Source organism: Sphaeramia orbicularis, chromosome 17, assembly GCF_902148855.1.
Source record: "Sphaeramia orbicularis chromosome 17, fSphaOr1.1, whole genome shotgun sequence".
NCBI classification, from domain to species: Eukaryota; Metazoa; Chordata; class Actinopteri; order Kurtiformes; family Apogonidae; genus Sphaeramia; species Sphaeramia orbicularis.
In genome coordinates, this window is record NC_043973.1 from 40,323,484 (window position 1) to 40,338,150 (window position 14,667).

At 34.4% G+C, this 14,667-nt stretch overlaps 2 protein-coding genes across 4 annotated transcripts in view; one reads left to right on the forward strand and one right to left on the reverse strand.

Annotated features, from left to right (window-relative positions):
• The window catches only part of LOC115437696 (3-oxo-5-alpha-steroid 4-dehydrogenase 2-like), a 32,370-nt gene extending 19,769 nt beyond the window's left edge, over window positions 1-12,601 (forward strand). For 2 of the 3 annotated variants that reach the window (XM_030161005.1, XM_030161004.1), the window contains one exon: window positions 772-1,981. In XM_030161005.1, coding sequence (XP_030016865.1) covers window positions 772-838 — 67 coding nt within the window. In that variant the 3' untranslated portion in view covers window positions 839-1,981. Of the gene's footprint in view, window positions 1-771; window positions 1,982-12,560 lie in introns of those variants that run through there. The other variant, XR_003937971.1, reaches the window with a different exon arrangement.
• LOC115437411 (probable G-protein coupled receptor 158) overlaps window positions 1-14,667 on the reverse strand; it is a 125,439-nt gene that overhangs the window by 41,284 nt on the left and 69,488 nt on the right. The window lies entirely within an intron of this gene.

Consider the following 14,667-nt stretch of genomic DNA (forward strand, 5'->3'; position numbering starts at 1 on the left):
GTGTCATATGCTGCTATGTATGATTTATCTAGTGACCACTCAGGGGTTGGAGAGTGTAGTGTTACTGTCGAAAGACCTATTGTCATTTTTGTGTTTTAAATTGAAATTTGGAATGTACTGGTAAAGATAAATATATGTTGGTCACTCTAAATGGCCCATAGGTGTTAGTGTAAGAGACTGTACATCACAGCCCTACGATGACCTGGTTAAACCCAAATTCGATCAAAGTTGTGATCTACTTTGGTGACATGTGCAGGGTGTACCCTCAACCCTCTCAAAGATTAAAATTCAGGCAATTCGGACTGCTTTATTTACAAGTTAATTCAAAGTACAAGCAATTTAAATACCAATTAACACTAACGTTTTGTAAAGTTTCTCATTAAGGCAGTAAACTACTGTTAGTTCAGTGTAAAGAGGATATGAACTAATTGCTGTATTCTGTTTGTGTGTTACAGTTTTACATAAAAGATGATGAGTAAAAGTGTCAGTCAAACAAAGACTCGTCTTTTCACTGTCTGTCATAGCTAGATAGCTATACGTCTAGTGAGGACAGAACACACAGCATGTACATAACTGAGACACTTTCATGTAATTTCAAGTTAACAAGTTCATATTTGTAAAAAAAAAACTGTCAAAAGTTGCTGGTGGATGAGGATCAAATTACATTTGTTTTTCTTTTTTCCATCAGACTCCATAAATCAGAGTATTTTCCATGTAGTGAATAGTGAATGCCTGTTGAAGTTCAGTGTTTTTTTTCTGTCTGGCTTGCAGATTCTACCAGAAGAAGTTTAAGGACTATCCTCGCAACAGAAAAGCTCTGATTCCTTTTGTTCTGTGAGGTTTGACTCTACAGCTGCTCAGGACTGAACTGCACTTATTCAGTCATAGTCAGTTTCATACTCAGTTTTCTGAGCTACTTTTACTTTTAATACGTACTACTATGACTATAATAAAATCACTCTGACAATATTTCACAAACAAACATTTTCTACATCTGCATGTTTTGTATTGTTGTAATAAGAGGTGAAAAATCACTATAGTAACAAAATTAGAGGTCGTCCATATGGGTTTTTCTAAGGCTGATGCTGATTTTTTTAAAAATTTGGTCAGCTGATGGCTGACACCTACAGCCGATTTTTGAAGACGATTTTTACCTGGCTGCAGGGTATTTGTCATCAGTTGGTCGTCCATCCATCCATCCATCCATCCATCCATCCATCCGTCTGTCTGTCCAAAAACTTCAGCATGCATTGATAAGTCAGGCCACTGGGGGCAGTAGTGCGCCTGATTAGTCAGGCCAAGGGGTTTTCAAGTGTGTGCACGTTATGTTTTTTTTTAAAGCGCTTTGACCATAAAATACAATTGAAACACTCAGATAATTAAGATTTTTATGCAGCAATATAAAGAAAATTATTATTATACATACACATAGCACTCTTTTAACATTTATTGAACTTCAAGTGCTGCCCACACAGGTGCCTGATCAAATATTTTAGAATGTTTTTATAACTGATAGGCCGATATATCAGTCTACCTCTAAACAAAACTACAAACAAGACCTACATGGTAAATGGTAAATGGACTGAACTTACATAGCGCATTTTATACAACTTCATGGTGCCCAGAGCGCTTTACAAGGCCTCACATTCACCCATTCACACACACACTCATACACCAGTAGGAAGCTGCCAGACCAGACTGTGACCGGTTTAGCAATTTAATGCTAAATGTATGCAACAACCACTAAAACAAACAGGTACAACCATATACAGGGTTCATACTGGTGCTTGAAATCCTTGAAAATTTTTAAATTTCAATGTTGTGTTTTCAAGATCTGAAAAGTGCTTGAATTTGCTTGCAATTATAACTCTGTGATGTGATTTATTTATTTGTTTTTAATATTAACTCTGCCAGGTTAGATGTCAAGTCAAAGCTATTTACAGAGAGGTGGTACATGAAAAATAAAAGTTTATGTCAAAAATAAAATTAGGGGGTGTTCACAGGTCGACTCCAGGTACATTTTTAACTAAATCTTTGGGTCGATGCCAGTGTGTCTGAAGAACGCCAAGTGGCTTTCCTTTTTTTTGGATAAAACTTTGTGTTCTCCCTTAATTTCTAATCTTAGATGTTTATAGCGTAATCGCTGTATATCGTTGTGATAAAAAAATGAAAAAAATAATCATGACTAAATATGTGTTTCTGTAGATATGTATTAAGGTGCTGTGCTGGAAGAATCTTGACCTTGAAAAATGTGTATGAACCCTGTATATATCTTTGTCCAAAGTGTCCTACCCAGTTGTCATTTTAAATGTCAGTGTAATTGTTACTTTACAGAGAGCGTGCACTATGAACTGTTAACATTACTGTTATCAGGCATACATATTTATTTAAGTGAATGTGTATTGATTCAGCATCTTTCTGCAATAAAGTGTTTGATTTCAGTTTGTGTAATGTGCAGTTTTGCTAAAGATGAGGAAATAATGACATAAATCTGTGCACTTTTAACATGCAGTAAGTCTAATTTACCCAATGCTTTAGAGTGTGTTCATCCGGGCAAATTAGGAAAGAGTCTAGATAACTGTCACATCTAATACACACACCAGCTGGACTAATCCTCACAGATTAATGCCACCCATATTAAAGTGTGTTTCAACTTCATAATCAAAGGTTAATAAATGAAATTTCAATGTGACAAAAATGTTGTGTAAGTGTAAATTGTTCACCTTCAACATCTTTCATGTGTTTGCTACTAATATAGGTATTGAATATAGAATATCAGTTGCTTTTACTTACAATATTGAGAGCACATGGTTAGTTGGAGGGAAAGATGACATACAGAAGAAGACTGGGAAAAAATGCTCTATAATGCACATATTAATATTTAAACCAAACCATCTTTTCCAGTAAATATCTTGTCATAAGACGTCAGAAGAAATGATACTGGTGCCAATGAATAAGATGGTAATGAATGTCGAATATGCGTCTTATAATCACCTTAAAAGTCTGTTGGAGGATATGCATGTGCCTCAGAGTCTCCATATTGGTTTAACTGGCGTTCACTTCAACAGATATCATCATAGTATTGCAATAAATTGGGCCAAAAAATGAGAAGCCATTGTACACAACTTAAACCTCCAGGAATTGGGTTGTAAGTCAAGTGTATTTTGTAAGAGGTGTAAAATAAAGCCGTGATTCAGATTCAGGATCGTGAGTCTTAACACACACACACACACACACACACACACACACACACAAAAAGATTGTATAATCTTTTGGCCGCATCATCCATCCCTAATTCAAACTGTGCTGTGTTTAATAGAATTTCAGAGTTTCACGAAAAGCGGTCTAACTCTGCAGCTTGTCAAGATTTGTCAGAAGCTTGTCACATTCAACCAAGTCTGCTCTCTGAGGAAGAGGATGAGGGCCACTGGAAAAAAAAAGAAAAGGGTCCTATATATTTTTAAAATTATTATTCTAAGAAAACAAGTCAGAATTCTGAGATTAAACTGAGAATTCTAACTTTAAACCCAAAATTCTGACTTTTTTTCTTAGAATCTGACTTTATTTTCTCAGAATTCTGACTTTTTTTTTTTTTTTTCAGAATTCTGACTTTTTTTCTCAGAATTCTGACTTTTTTTCTCCTAACAATTCTGACTTTTGTCTCATAATTATAATTAAAATAATATATTGGACCTTAATTTTAATTTTTTTTTTCAGTTTCCCTAATCCTTTTCCGTAGCCCTCAACAAAAAAACATACTGTACATATTCCTACAGGTGAGAAGTTTAACCCATGAAGACCCAGTGCTACTTTTGTGGCAGTTTCAAAATATTTTTTTCCCCTATATGTAGCATTTCTTAAGTGATTTATCGGCATTTATTACAAAATTATCCTTTGTATTTTGTGTTCTTTCAGTGAAGATTATGTATTTTCCTACATGTAATTTGCTGATCATGTAGATGTTCATAAAAGCTAAGTTTAAAGTTGATGGTTATTACTGAAAAAAATGAGAAAACTGATGAAAAAGTTATTTTTTTTCAGCAAAATACATCATTAACTGAACATAAACCAAGTGTTTCCATCCACTGTCATTGATCCACCTCCATGGGTTTTACTGGTGAATCAATGTTGTAGAAGATGATTTTGTTTCCGCGGTAACTTCGGAGCCTCTGAAGATCCAAATGATGACCATGAAAAGATGACAACTGCATTTCACACCAATTATTTACATGTCTTGATAGGATTAATGGATCAACAGGTATTAAACAGTTTAGAGCAGTAGCTGGTTTTGGTCGTCGGTGGTTGTTTGGGTCTTTATGGGTTAAAATCACCTTCAGTCTGATAAAACTCCACCATGTTCATAACAGTTTAATAAACTTTATGGGTTAAACTATTTATCTTAATTTTACTCTCATATAATACAGGTTTAATCAGATCGGCATCAGAAAGCTGAACATATAATACATAAAAATAACAGACATGAACGAAGGAAGCACCTAATTTATGAAAATTCACCCTAAAAAATAAAGCTGCAGTAAAAAGTAACCATCAAACACCTGCTCTCTTCCAGTTCTGTTCTGTAGTCACATCAGGAGCATCAACAAAGTCTGATTCTCCTCAATATCCACAGCACATTTTTACCTTCATGGCCTTAAACTAGTCTTAAATTTAACTTATTGAACTTGCAGAAACCCTGTCAAAACAAGTCAAACTGATGATAGTTTTTCCCATTATTTAAGGAAAGTAGTTAAATGCATATCAAATGGGTGCATTAGCATAAAAAAAACAGCATACGTGGGAAAAGAAATACCTGCAGAAAGCCACAAGAATGTATTAGTCATGACACATAATCTATGAGTCATTTTATATGAAAGTATACTATTTTGCTGTAAAACTGAGGAGTCACGCTTGTCACTATGGGTTCTTTTTTTAACACATATTTGCAATTATAAGTCCTGAATGAAGTGAAGGCAGGGAGATCTTTGTTCACAGTTCAGAGCTGAGGGATTTTATTGAATGTATAAAACTGAACCTTAACCTGAAATTAAATGTAATAGATTCACTTGTTTGATAAATTACTAACATAAGTGTCCTCTTGTGACCTTATGGATATTATATTATAATGAAATAACTACTTACAGTGAAGTAACTCTACATTTAATGATGTAAACATGGAGGTTTGATGTTTTATTTATTATGTTGAGTTTTAATTTTACAGGTTTAACTTTAAGTAGCACACAAAATAAATAAATAAATGCTTATTTGCTTTATTTTCGTCAGCACCAGAGGTTTCTTACACAGCAATCCTCGTAACAAATGAGGCAATTTGTGGAATGTTTTCTTTTCTCTGTTGTGTTTTTAATCATTGTATAATTGAATTTATAAGATTCATTTTAATACAATATCAACACACTGCGGATTGTTTCTATATCTGTCTTACAATGAGTTTGTTTTGTATTGAGGGAAGCACTTTGCACCGCGATAATTTATATAAAATGTAATGCTTGGCTGATTTGTTAACCTTCTCAGACCTAAACAGCTGCTTGAATCAAAAGCATCTACTGATCTAAAATGTTTAATAACTTTTGAGCCGTTAATCCTATCAATACCTTTAAATAATTCAGGTAAAATGCAGTTTCTCAGCTTTTCAGCAGCATCAGATATGACCCATTTATAGTCATTCATCTTTTACAAAATTGATTCATCAGTAAAACCCATTTGGTTTGACAAATGACAGAGGTTGGAGACACTTGTTTTGACATGTTAATGATATATTTTGCTGAAAATGTCACTTTTTCTTCAGTTTTTTTTCTGTTTTGATTCAGCTGTTGGATTTACTCTAAGATTTTAGGAACATCTACATGATCAATACATTCAATGTAGAAAAAAACCTGACTTACTGGGAAAAAATCAAAATGCAATGGAAAATATTGTAATAAATGATGATAAATAACTCAAGAAAGGTTAAATATAGGGGAAAGTTACCACATAAGTAGGTCTAGGACTTTAACCCTATAACACCAAATGTATCATATTTGATACATGACTTTTGAAGTCCTCTACATGATCAGTGTGATATTTTTTTTCTTGAAAAACCTGATGTATACAATTAGATACATGCAATACACGAATAAGCCATCAGGGGGGAGGAATTCATTCACCAGAGGCCTTTCCAATGACACTACAAGACTGTCATTAATGAGGAAGGAGGCAGAACTTTGGCAATTTTGAAAAGGAATTACCAATTTGTTAGACATGATTGGGTTATATTATGTTTTTGTTTATTCAAAAATAATATTTGAGCATTGAGACCCAATGTATTAAGGCAAGGCAAGGCAAAGATATTGGTATTGCGCAACTCATACACAGGGCAATTCACAGTGCCTTACAAAAATGGAAAAGAAACAGGTTAAAAAACACACAATTACAACTAAATCATAATCAATAAAACATAAATAATCAGTTAATTCATTAATGAGGAAGGAGGCAGAAATTTAGCAATTTTGAAAAGGAATTACCAATTTGTTAGACATGTTTGTGTTATATTATGTTTTTGTTTGCTCAAAAATAATATTTGAGTATTGAGACCTGATGTATCAAATATGATACAAAATTGAAACTCATACATGGAAAATGATATTTAAAAAAAAAAAAAAAAAAAAAAAAGAAAATTGGCTGTTCAGAAGGACCAATAAAGGCTCCAGTTTCAAAGAACTGGAATTTTCTGTCAGTGATTTAATGGTTCAGGCTTTACAGGGTTAGATGAATATATTATATACAGTATTATATTAGTTTGTGAGAAACATAATATTCCACACAGCAAATCTGATTATTGTTGTGATGCACTGTAGATATTATTACAATTCATGATGCATTTGGCAGGTTGGGGCCCTGGGGAGACCCCCTGTCCAGTTCCATGATGCATTTCACAGATTCTTCACCCACAGGCCTCACCCTGGGTCCGCTGGTTTACATAAAGCCCACGTACAATAAACAGACGCTGTAAATCACTGCTGTGTTGCACCAGTGAACACCACCTGGGAGGAAACTTTTGATGTGTGATTCCAGTTTTTTTTTTAGAAGAAGAAATGATGAAAGCTTCTCAGAGACTTCCCCTGTGTCCATCAGTTTATAGCATGTGCTGTTATTCACATATTAGTAAGAAATGGATTCTATATCTAAAAAAACACTGATAAATGTAGCTGCATTTAGTTCTGGTTAGAACTATATAACAGAAAAGCTGCATTTATTTCTGGTTAGAACTATATCAGTGTTTGGAGATGTGGGGGCATTTCTGTTTCTGTTAAAAGAAGGGATGGTTACTGTTAAGATTTGATCAATACTTTTCTCACTGATACAGCTTATTGATCTGGTTTTTTTTTTTTTTTTTGATACTCACATTTTTATTGAGGTTTTTCACATTTTAACAAAGAAATACACATTCAAATTATGTATTCCATTGTAGAGATAGAGAAATAAAACTGATATGTTAAGTTAAAAAACAAAAACAGAAGAAATAACAGTCATGGTTACTGATATTTATCATCAAAATAATGTACGTACATTCAAGTCTGTCAATCCTTAAGCATCGTTCACTGTTTTATACTGTGTCCATTTCTCCCACTTGGTGATAAAGACAGTTTCTCTCATTCTAAGCTGATATTGATCTGGTATTTTAACGGTCTTTATTCAGGTTAGAGTTATGACTCAAACTGAGAACACACTTATTTATCTTCCTTTCATGGGGAATATCATTAGTGTACAATTAATATTCCTTACCCTCCTGAGACTCAGCAATGCATTTTTGTCCTCTGTAGTGGACTAGAGTTTCACAGGTTTACTTTAAAATAAAAAAAAAAAATTACATAATGTCCACTGAAAAGGACATTATATTAAAAAAAAAAAAAAAAATTAAAAATGTATCTGAAAAAACTGCAACATCTGTTATTGTTCAGCTAATGTCAGTTTCCATGTTGCATTCAGTCACATCCCTCTCTACAGGAACATTGGCAAATTGTTAAACCAGCAGCTTCCAAAACAGCAGTGAGTGCAGTGTCCAGAAAAACAGGTACATTATTTTCCTATTTTCCTTTTACAGCCTGCCTGATAAATGCTACTGTTTTCTATGAATATTAATTATACATATATATATTTTTTTTTTTTGGGGGGGGGGGGGGGGTCTTAAACAGTAATGATTTAATGCAAATCCAGAATTTCGTACAAGCTCTATAAAAATAAAATGGCACAATTATAAACAGAATCATTAAAAAAAAACTGTGCTTGTCTGTGTATTTATTTATTTATTTTTCTATCTTTCACTTGATATCTCTAACATTAAAGCTAAAAAACATTTCAGTGGATTCTGTTATTATGCCAAACATGAATCAACATGGGCTTGGGTGGAGGCCAGGATACGTCTACCTCTGATGGGGGAACAGGTGGTGAGATGAGGACTCTCAGCCTCCCTGAGGACTGTGCAAACCAGCTGGAGCTCAGACAGCAAAGTTTAAACATCTGCTCTGCATTACATAGATAGATAGATAGATAGATAGATAGATAGATAGATAGATAGATAGATAGATAGATAGATAGATAGATAGATAGATAGATAGATAGATAGATAGATAGATAGATAGATAGATAGATAGATAGATAGATAGATAGATAGATAGATAGATAGAGTTGCGGAAAAAAATTATTAGTAATATATGTAATATAATGATAACAACAAAAATAGCTCATAAGAGTTTAATTTCAGAGCTGATATCTATCCATTTTCCATGTTTTTTTTGGATAAAAACCAAAATCACTTCAGTTCTTACATCAATATCTATGGCATTGTACTGACAAAAACAGTGCTTTTAGGCATTCCATGTTTTCTTTTCTGTCTGTTTTAGTCACATGATACACACAGGAGTTAGTACTTGATTGCATGACTATTGTTTTCGATGACTTTTGATGGTCTAATAAGTTTTTCTGTACCTATAGATAGATAGATAGATAGATAGATAGATAGATAGATAGATAGATAGATAGATAGATAGATAGATAGATAGATAGATAGATAGATAGATAGATAGATAGATAGATAGATAGATAGATAGATAGATAGATAGATAGATAGATAGATAGATAGATAGATAGATAGATAGATAGATAGAGCATCCACCTTGTTGTTTTTTTTTTTTTTTTATAAACTATGTAATTCGTGCTTACTCCAGAGGAACTGAAGACTCATTAAGATAAAACATACCCAGGGACACTGAGGTGGGCAGGGATGAAATATGATGCTTATTTCAGGCCTTTATTGGGCTGGGTGCATCAGAATTGTTGCATTTATTAAACTGTCTCTAGTGTCACAGCTGAAAGAGCATTCGGTTCCTAAATGCATTTTTGAGCACAGTGAACAGAGTGTAAAATGACTAAGTGTCCATCCACACAATGTCGAACCCTGCATTAGAGGAGGAGTATAGTAAGAACATTTGGGAAAAACAACAGCAAATGTTTGGTTTGTTTTTTTTCTCTGTTTTGTTCTTACCAACAGTACCTGAGGCCAAATATCCACTATATATCCCATAAGTATAATCCCGGGAACATGCGTACTAAGCAGGAAACTGACAGAAGGCGTCAAAATAAGAATAATGTCAGCAAGTAATTCTGAAGTACCTCCAAAGCACACAGCTCCATATGGCGCCTATCACCACACATTTACACAGACTCAACTCCATCCAAAGGAGGCAGCGGGTTTAACTGTGCCAAGGCCAGCTTCGCTCTTCCTCAGCCACTATGAAAAGGCCTATGAAACGGTCGTTTGACGTGTCTCCGTTTGATGGATCACCTTCATCACACCGCAGAATGAAAGTGAGAAAGTATTCTATAATGGAATTGTACTTTGGATGCACCGGGGGCTTTTAATTCCACTTTTTAAACACTGTGCTGACAGGGTTCAAGGTTGCACTACATGTCAATCACAGAAAGTGTGAAAGACTTATCTTTTAAGGGAACCCTCAGGGGAGCTAAGACCACATCCTCGCCTTCTCAGTCAGCACATTTTATCTTTAAAATGCAATTTCCAAGAATACTTTAATGATAGTGGTAAAAGTTTTAAAGGTTGTGCCTATTCGCCCTTTTATTTTTCTCATTGACACAAGCTTTTTTATCCCTAAACTATTCATTATTGTATTGTTTTGCTGTTGATGATCGGCTCCACACTCCAGTCCAGTAGGTGGCAGTAATTTTATTTATTGTATTTAACCTTTATTTAACCCTCCGGCATCCCGTCCAGCAAGGCCCTTACTAAGCACCAAGTGTGCCTTTTTGGAACAGTTGTGGAATAATGTCAAAAAAATTTTCATACAGTTTGTTTTTAATTCTTTTACACTTTTTTTCTATTTCATCAATTTGAGCTGTAAATAAAAATACCAAATACTCAATAATTGTCACTTTTTTTTTTACCCTTTAAATGCCGTGTTTGTAATGTAAACAAACCTTTTTTGTGGATGCCAAAAACACACAAAAAATGTGTTTTTCAATATACTACATAAAATGTGGATCACATATTATTTGATTTTTTCATCCTGGCATATGTCAATGATTAACAGCAACATTGGTTAATTTGCATTATTATTTTTGGCGCTAGGTCAAATGTTAAAAAATACTAGCATCTGTCACCAAGTGTGTCAATAAGGCACACCTATAAATCAAACTATTAAATATTACATATTGATTAATTTTTCTGCTGTACTTTGATTTTATTTTTGTAAATCAAGGTCAGCCCTAATCATACATATCAAATGGAAGAAACAGTGTGTTTTAGGCACACTTGGGAGACAGATGCTAGTCTTGTAATTTTCTTTTGTTCACAATGTGCAAATTTTAGTTGGTGGCCAGAATTTTAAAGATCATGCAAAAATGAACAACTTTTGAATTCTAACTTTATTTAAATTGTGAAAAATAATATGAAATTTTTTAACATGAAGTGCAAAGTGTGCCTAAAAGGCGCACCTGGATACCAGAGAGTTAACCTGGAAGTCCCTTGAGATGAAATCTCTTTTTTGAGGGAGACCTGACCAAGAGGCACATCAGTACAATACAAATGAAGTAACAGAGTATAAAACTACATACAATTAAGATAGCATAAAATGACAAGAAACATAAAAGCTAAAAACCAGTGTAAGAATAACAGTTACACACTTCAATAGCAGTTACACACTTCGTAATGCTACGTAACTTTTCGAAACACCATTACAACAGGAAGAAGGAGAACCTCTCAGTATTTTCTGTCGGAAGGATTTCATTGATGTTTTCCTAAATTAACCATTTCATGCATAGTGGTCACTGCAGTGGACACTTATTCTACATCGGTTCTCTTGTATATTCAGGGGTTTTGTTGTTTTAGTTGCATTTCAGCACACAGTGGATACTTATGCATCATCCCATATACTGCAATTTATACCATTACTGTCTTTTTGCATATTATCTGCATGAAGTTAGTAATAACTCGTATTAGAGTATGTTAAAATATGAGAAAACATCAGATTAACTGCATGAAAAATGTTCTTATTTCATAGTTTTCACACAGTATCTCATTTTCTGATGATGGGTTTTAAATACATGTTTTTTTTCCTTCAGAAATTAAATGCTTGGTGTCCAGCTGGGTGGACATTTTTGTAACTCCATGAAAAATAAGTTCATAAAAAAATTTCAATCGCATTTTTTTTTTCATGCCTGTAGAGGTATAAAAACACTCAGGAAAAAAATCTCGACTATGGTTCTCATAATTCATACATGAAAGGGTTAAATAATTTTTGTGATTAATAGTAACTGAGTAAACAAAAAAAAACAAAGAAAACAGTAAAAAAAAAAAAGAAAAAAAAAAGAAAAGCCTACATCGATTCAATGAGCATATTTTCACATTTTTCCTGTTGAACAAACGGTTTAATTTTATGAATATTTAAAGTAAATCATACATTCAGAACGCTCACCACTGACACATCAGGGGTTAAAGGGTTAATGCAGCTATTGACAACAGAAACCACACAGAAAACCGATGTAATCTGTAGTCTATAAACAGAACTATTACCCGATACAGCACATAAACAGTATAAGACACTATGTGAACTTGGCTTGAGTCTGATTTTTATTTGAACTTGCTGAAAACTTGATGCTTCCAAAATACAGATTAGTATAAACACTGACTTTTACCCTTTATTCAGTGTGTGGATGTGTAGTAGGAATTCAATGGTGGGTTTAGCGGCGACATAAATATTAATACAATACATAACCTCATTAATTTATGACCTCAACCTTTGACTTTTTATCCACCAAATTGAGTCCAAGTTAATGTTTGTGCCAAATATGAATGAATTCTCCCAAGGCATTACTGAGATATGGCATTTTCTTAAGAGTGGACAGACCTGAGTTCATAGAGGTCACGACCTTTTTCAGTTCATCTTCGCATGCAAACACATTCACTAAAACTGTTGTAGATATTGCGTTTTAAGCACAGTGGGAGTAGATGGACTGTGGATGCATCTTAAAATGAAAATACTGAGTCAAAGGCCCAATCCCAATTCACCCCTTGGCCCTCCCCCTTACCCTTACCCCTCCCCCTTGGCCCTTGCACTCGGAAGCTCCGTTTCAAGGGGTAGGGGTTGAAACATTCCCCAATGAAATGGGACAACCCTTCCAGTCCTGTTTCGTCATCAGCAGTCATCGATGCCGCTATAAACAGATGTGACTACTTTTTTTCCAATAGTATTCCCCATGCCATCAGTAGCTGTAACCATCTCTGTTCTATGGGCTTTGGTCATCTTTTTACAACTATAAACCGCAGAAATGTCTAAACAAATCTATATAAAGAAATCTATAACACAGTGAAACCGCATTAAACAGTCGATCAAACGATTAAGTTGTTTAACCCTTTCATGCATAGTGGTCACTACAGTGGACAGCTATTCTACAGCTGTTCTCTTGTATATTCATGGGTTTTGTTGTTCTTTTCTTTTTTTTTTGTTTTGTTTTTTTTTTTTGTTTGTTTTTTTTTTACACATATCTTTATTAAAGTTTTAAGACATTACATATCTTTTCTGGCATGAATTGGTAACATTATGTAGATCTCTCCTGAGCATAAACCCCCAGAATCAAAAGCCCTCCCCATAGTTTTCACACAATTTATCATACATGTTTCTGTGCGTCAAAAATTAAGTCAGTGATTTAATGGTTCAGGCTTTACAGGGTTAAATATTGAACACTTTCTCTTGTTATTCCAGTCACATCAATAATATCTAAAATCAAAAATTAAACGTGTGGTGTCCAGCTGGGTGGACATTTTTGCAACTTCATGAAAAATACGCTCATAAGAATTTTTTTTTTCATTATTATTTTTTTATTTTATTTTTTAAAATTATTTTTATTTTATTGATTTTATTTTTTTCTTTATTTTTCAGAAGAAAATTTTCTTTTTTTTTTTTCTCTAATTGGGCTCAGCTGGCTGACTGGCAGCTGTCTGTACCGATAAGGCAGCAGCCGACACCAACTGTACTCCCAGTCATCATTGCCCATTTTTCTAACACCTTTGCTTGTGTATCCTCTTTTATTTGGACATTTTACCAGGGAGTGTCTCACACTTTTTTTTTTTTCCTACTTGTCTTGTCCAGCGTTCTAACAGTAGAATGGTAGTCTGGTTCCTTTTGGTGCTGAACAAATTTGCTTTGCCAAGGGTAACTTCATAAAGTATATGAAGCGCCCTTTGATATTCTACTGTGTTTACTATGAGTTTTGTTGAACCACATTTCGATGCCGGACCTGACATGGGGGGTGGGGGTGGGGGGGTAGAAGAAGGGGGGAGAACAAGAGAGAAGAAGGTGGAGAAGACCCTCACAAGAAAGTATCAACAATACAAACAGCAACAACCATGGAGACAATTATAATGGTGACAATAACTACAACCAGAACTGCGTAAACTGGGCAGAAGAGAGAGAAAAAAAATAAAACAAAACAAAACAAACAAAACTACAAAAAAAACCCAAAAAAACACAACAATGAGATACATAAGACCTATGAAATGAAGAATATAAGAAAGCATGAACAAAATGTCGTATACCACATTCATACAAATAATACCTATAACAAATAATACCAGAAACAAAAGAAAGAAGAAAGAAGAAAGACAGAAGAAAATTTTCAATCTCATTGTTTTTTTCATGCCTAAAGAGGAATAAAAACACTCAGGAAAAAAATTTGATTAAGGTTCTCATAATTCATGCATGAAAGGGTTAAGGAGAAAATACATACATTTGTGTGTTCCTTTCATCACACTGCTGCCCTTTTTGGCTGTGTTTTCTTTTATCTTGCCAATGATTTGAACTCTGGGAAATTTCTCCTTCACCTCCGTTCGTAGTGTGGTCTTGAAAAATCTCTGATTCAAATGCTACACAGCCCTCTGCCTTAGCCCTTCCCCTCTGTCTAATTGAGAACTGGGACAATACTACCCCTTCACGTGTACGCACAAAACAGAGGGGTAGGGGTTGTTATGACCCATAGGTGGGTCTATGTGTCAGTCTGTGGGTGTGTCATTTTATCTGTGCGTGAGTGGGTAATGTCTTGCAGGTGCGGAACCAGATCCCATGCACGGATTGGACCAGCCAGCCGGAGGAGGGACTATAA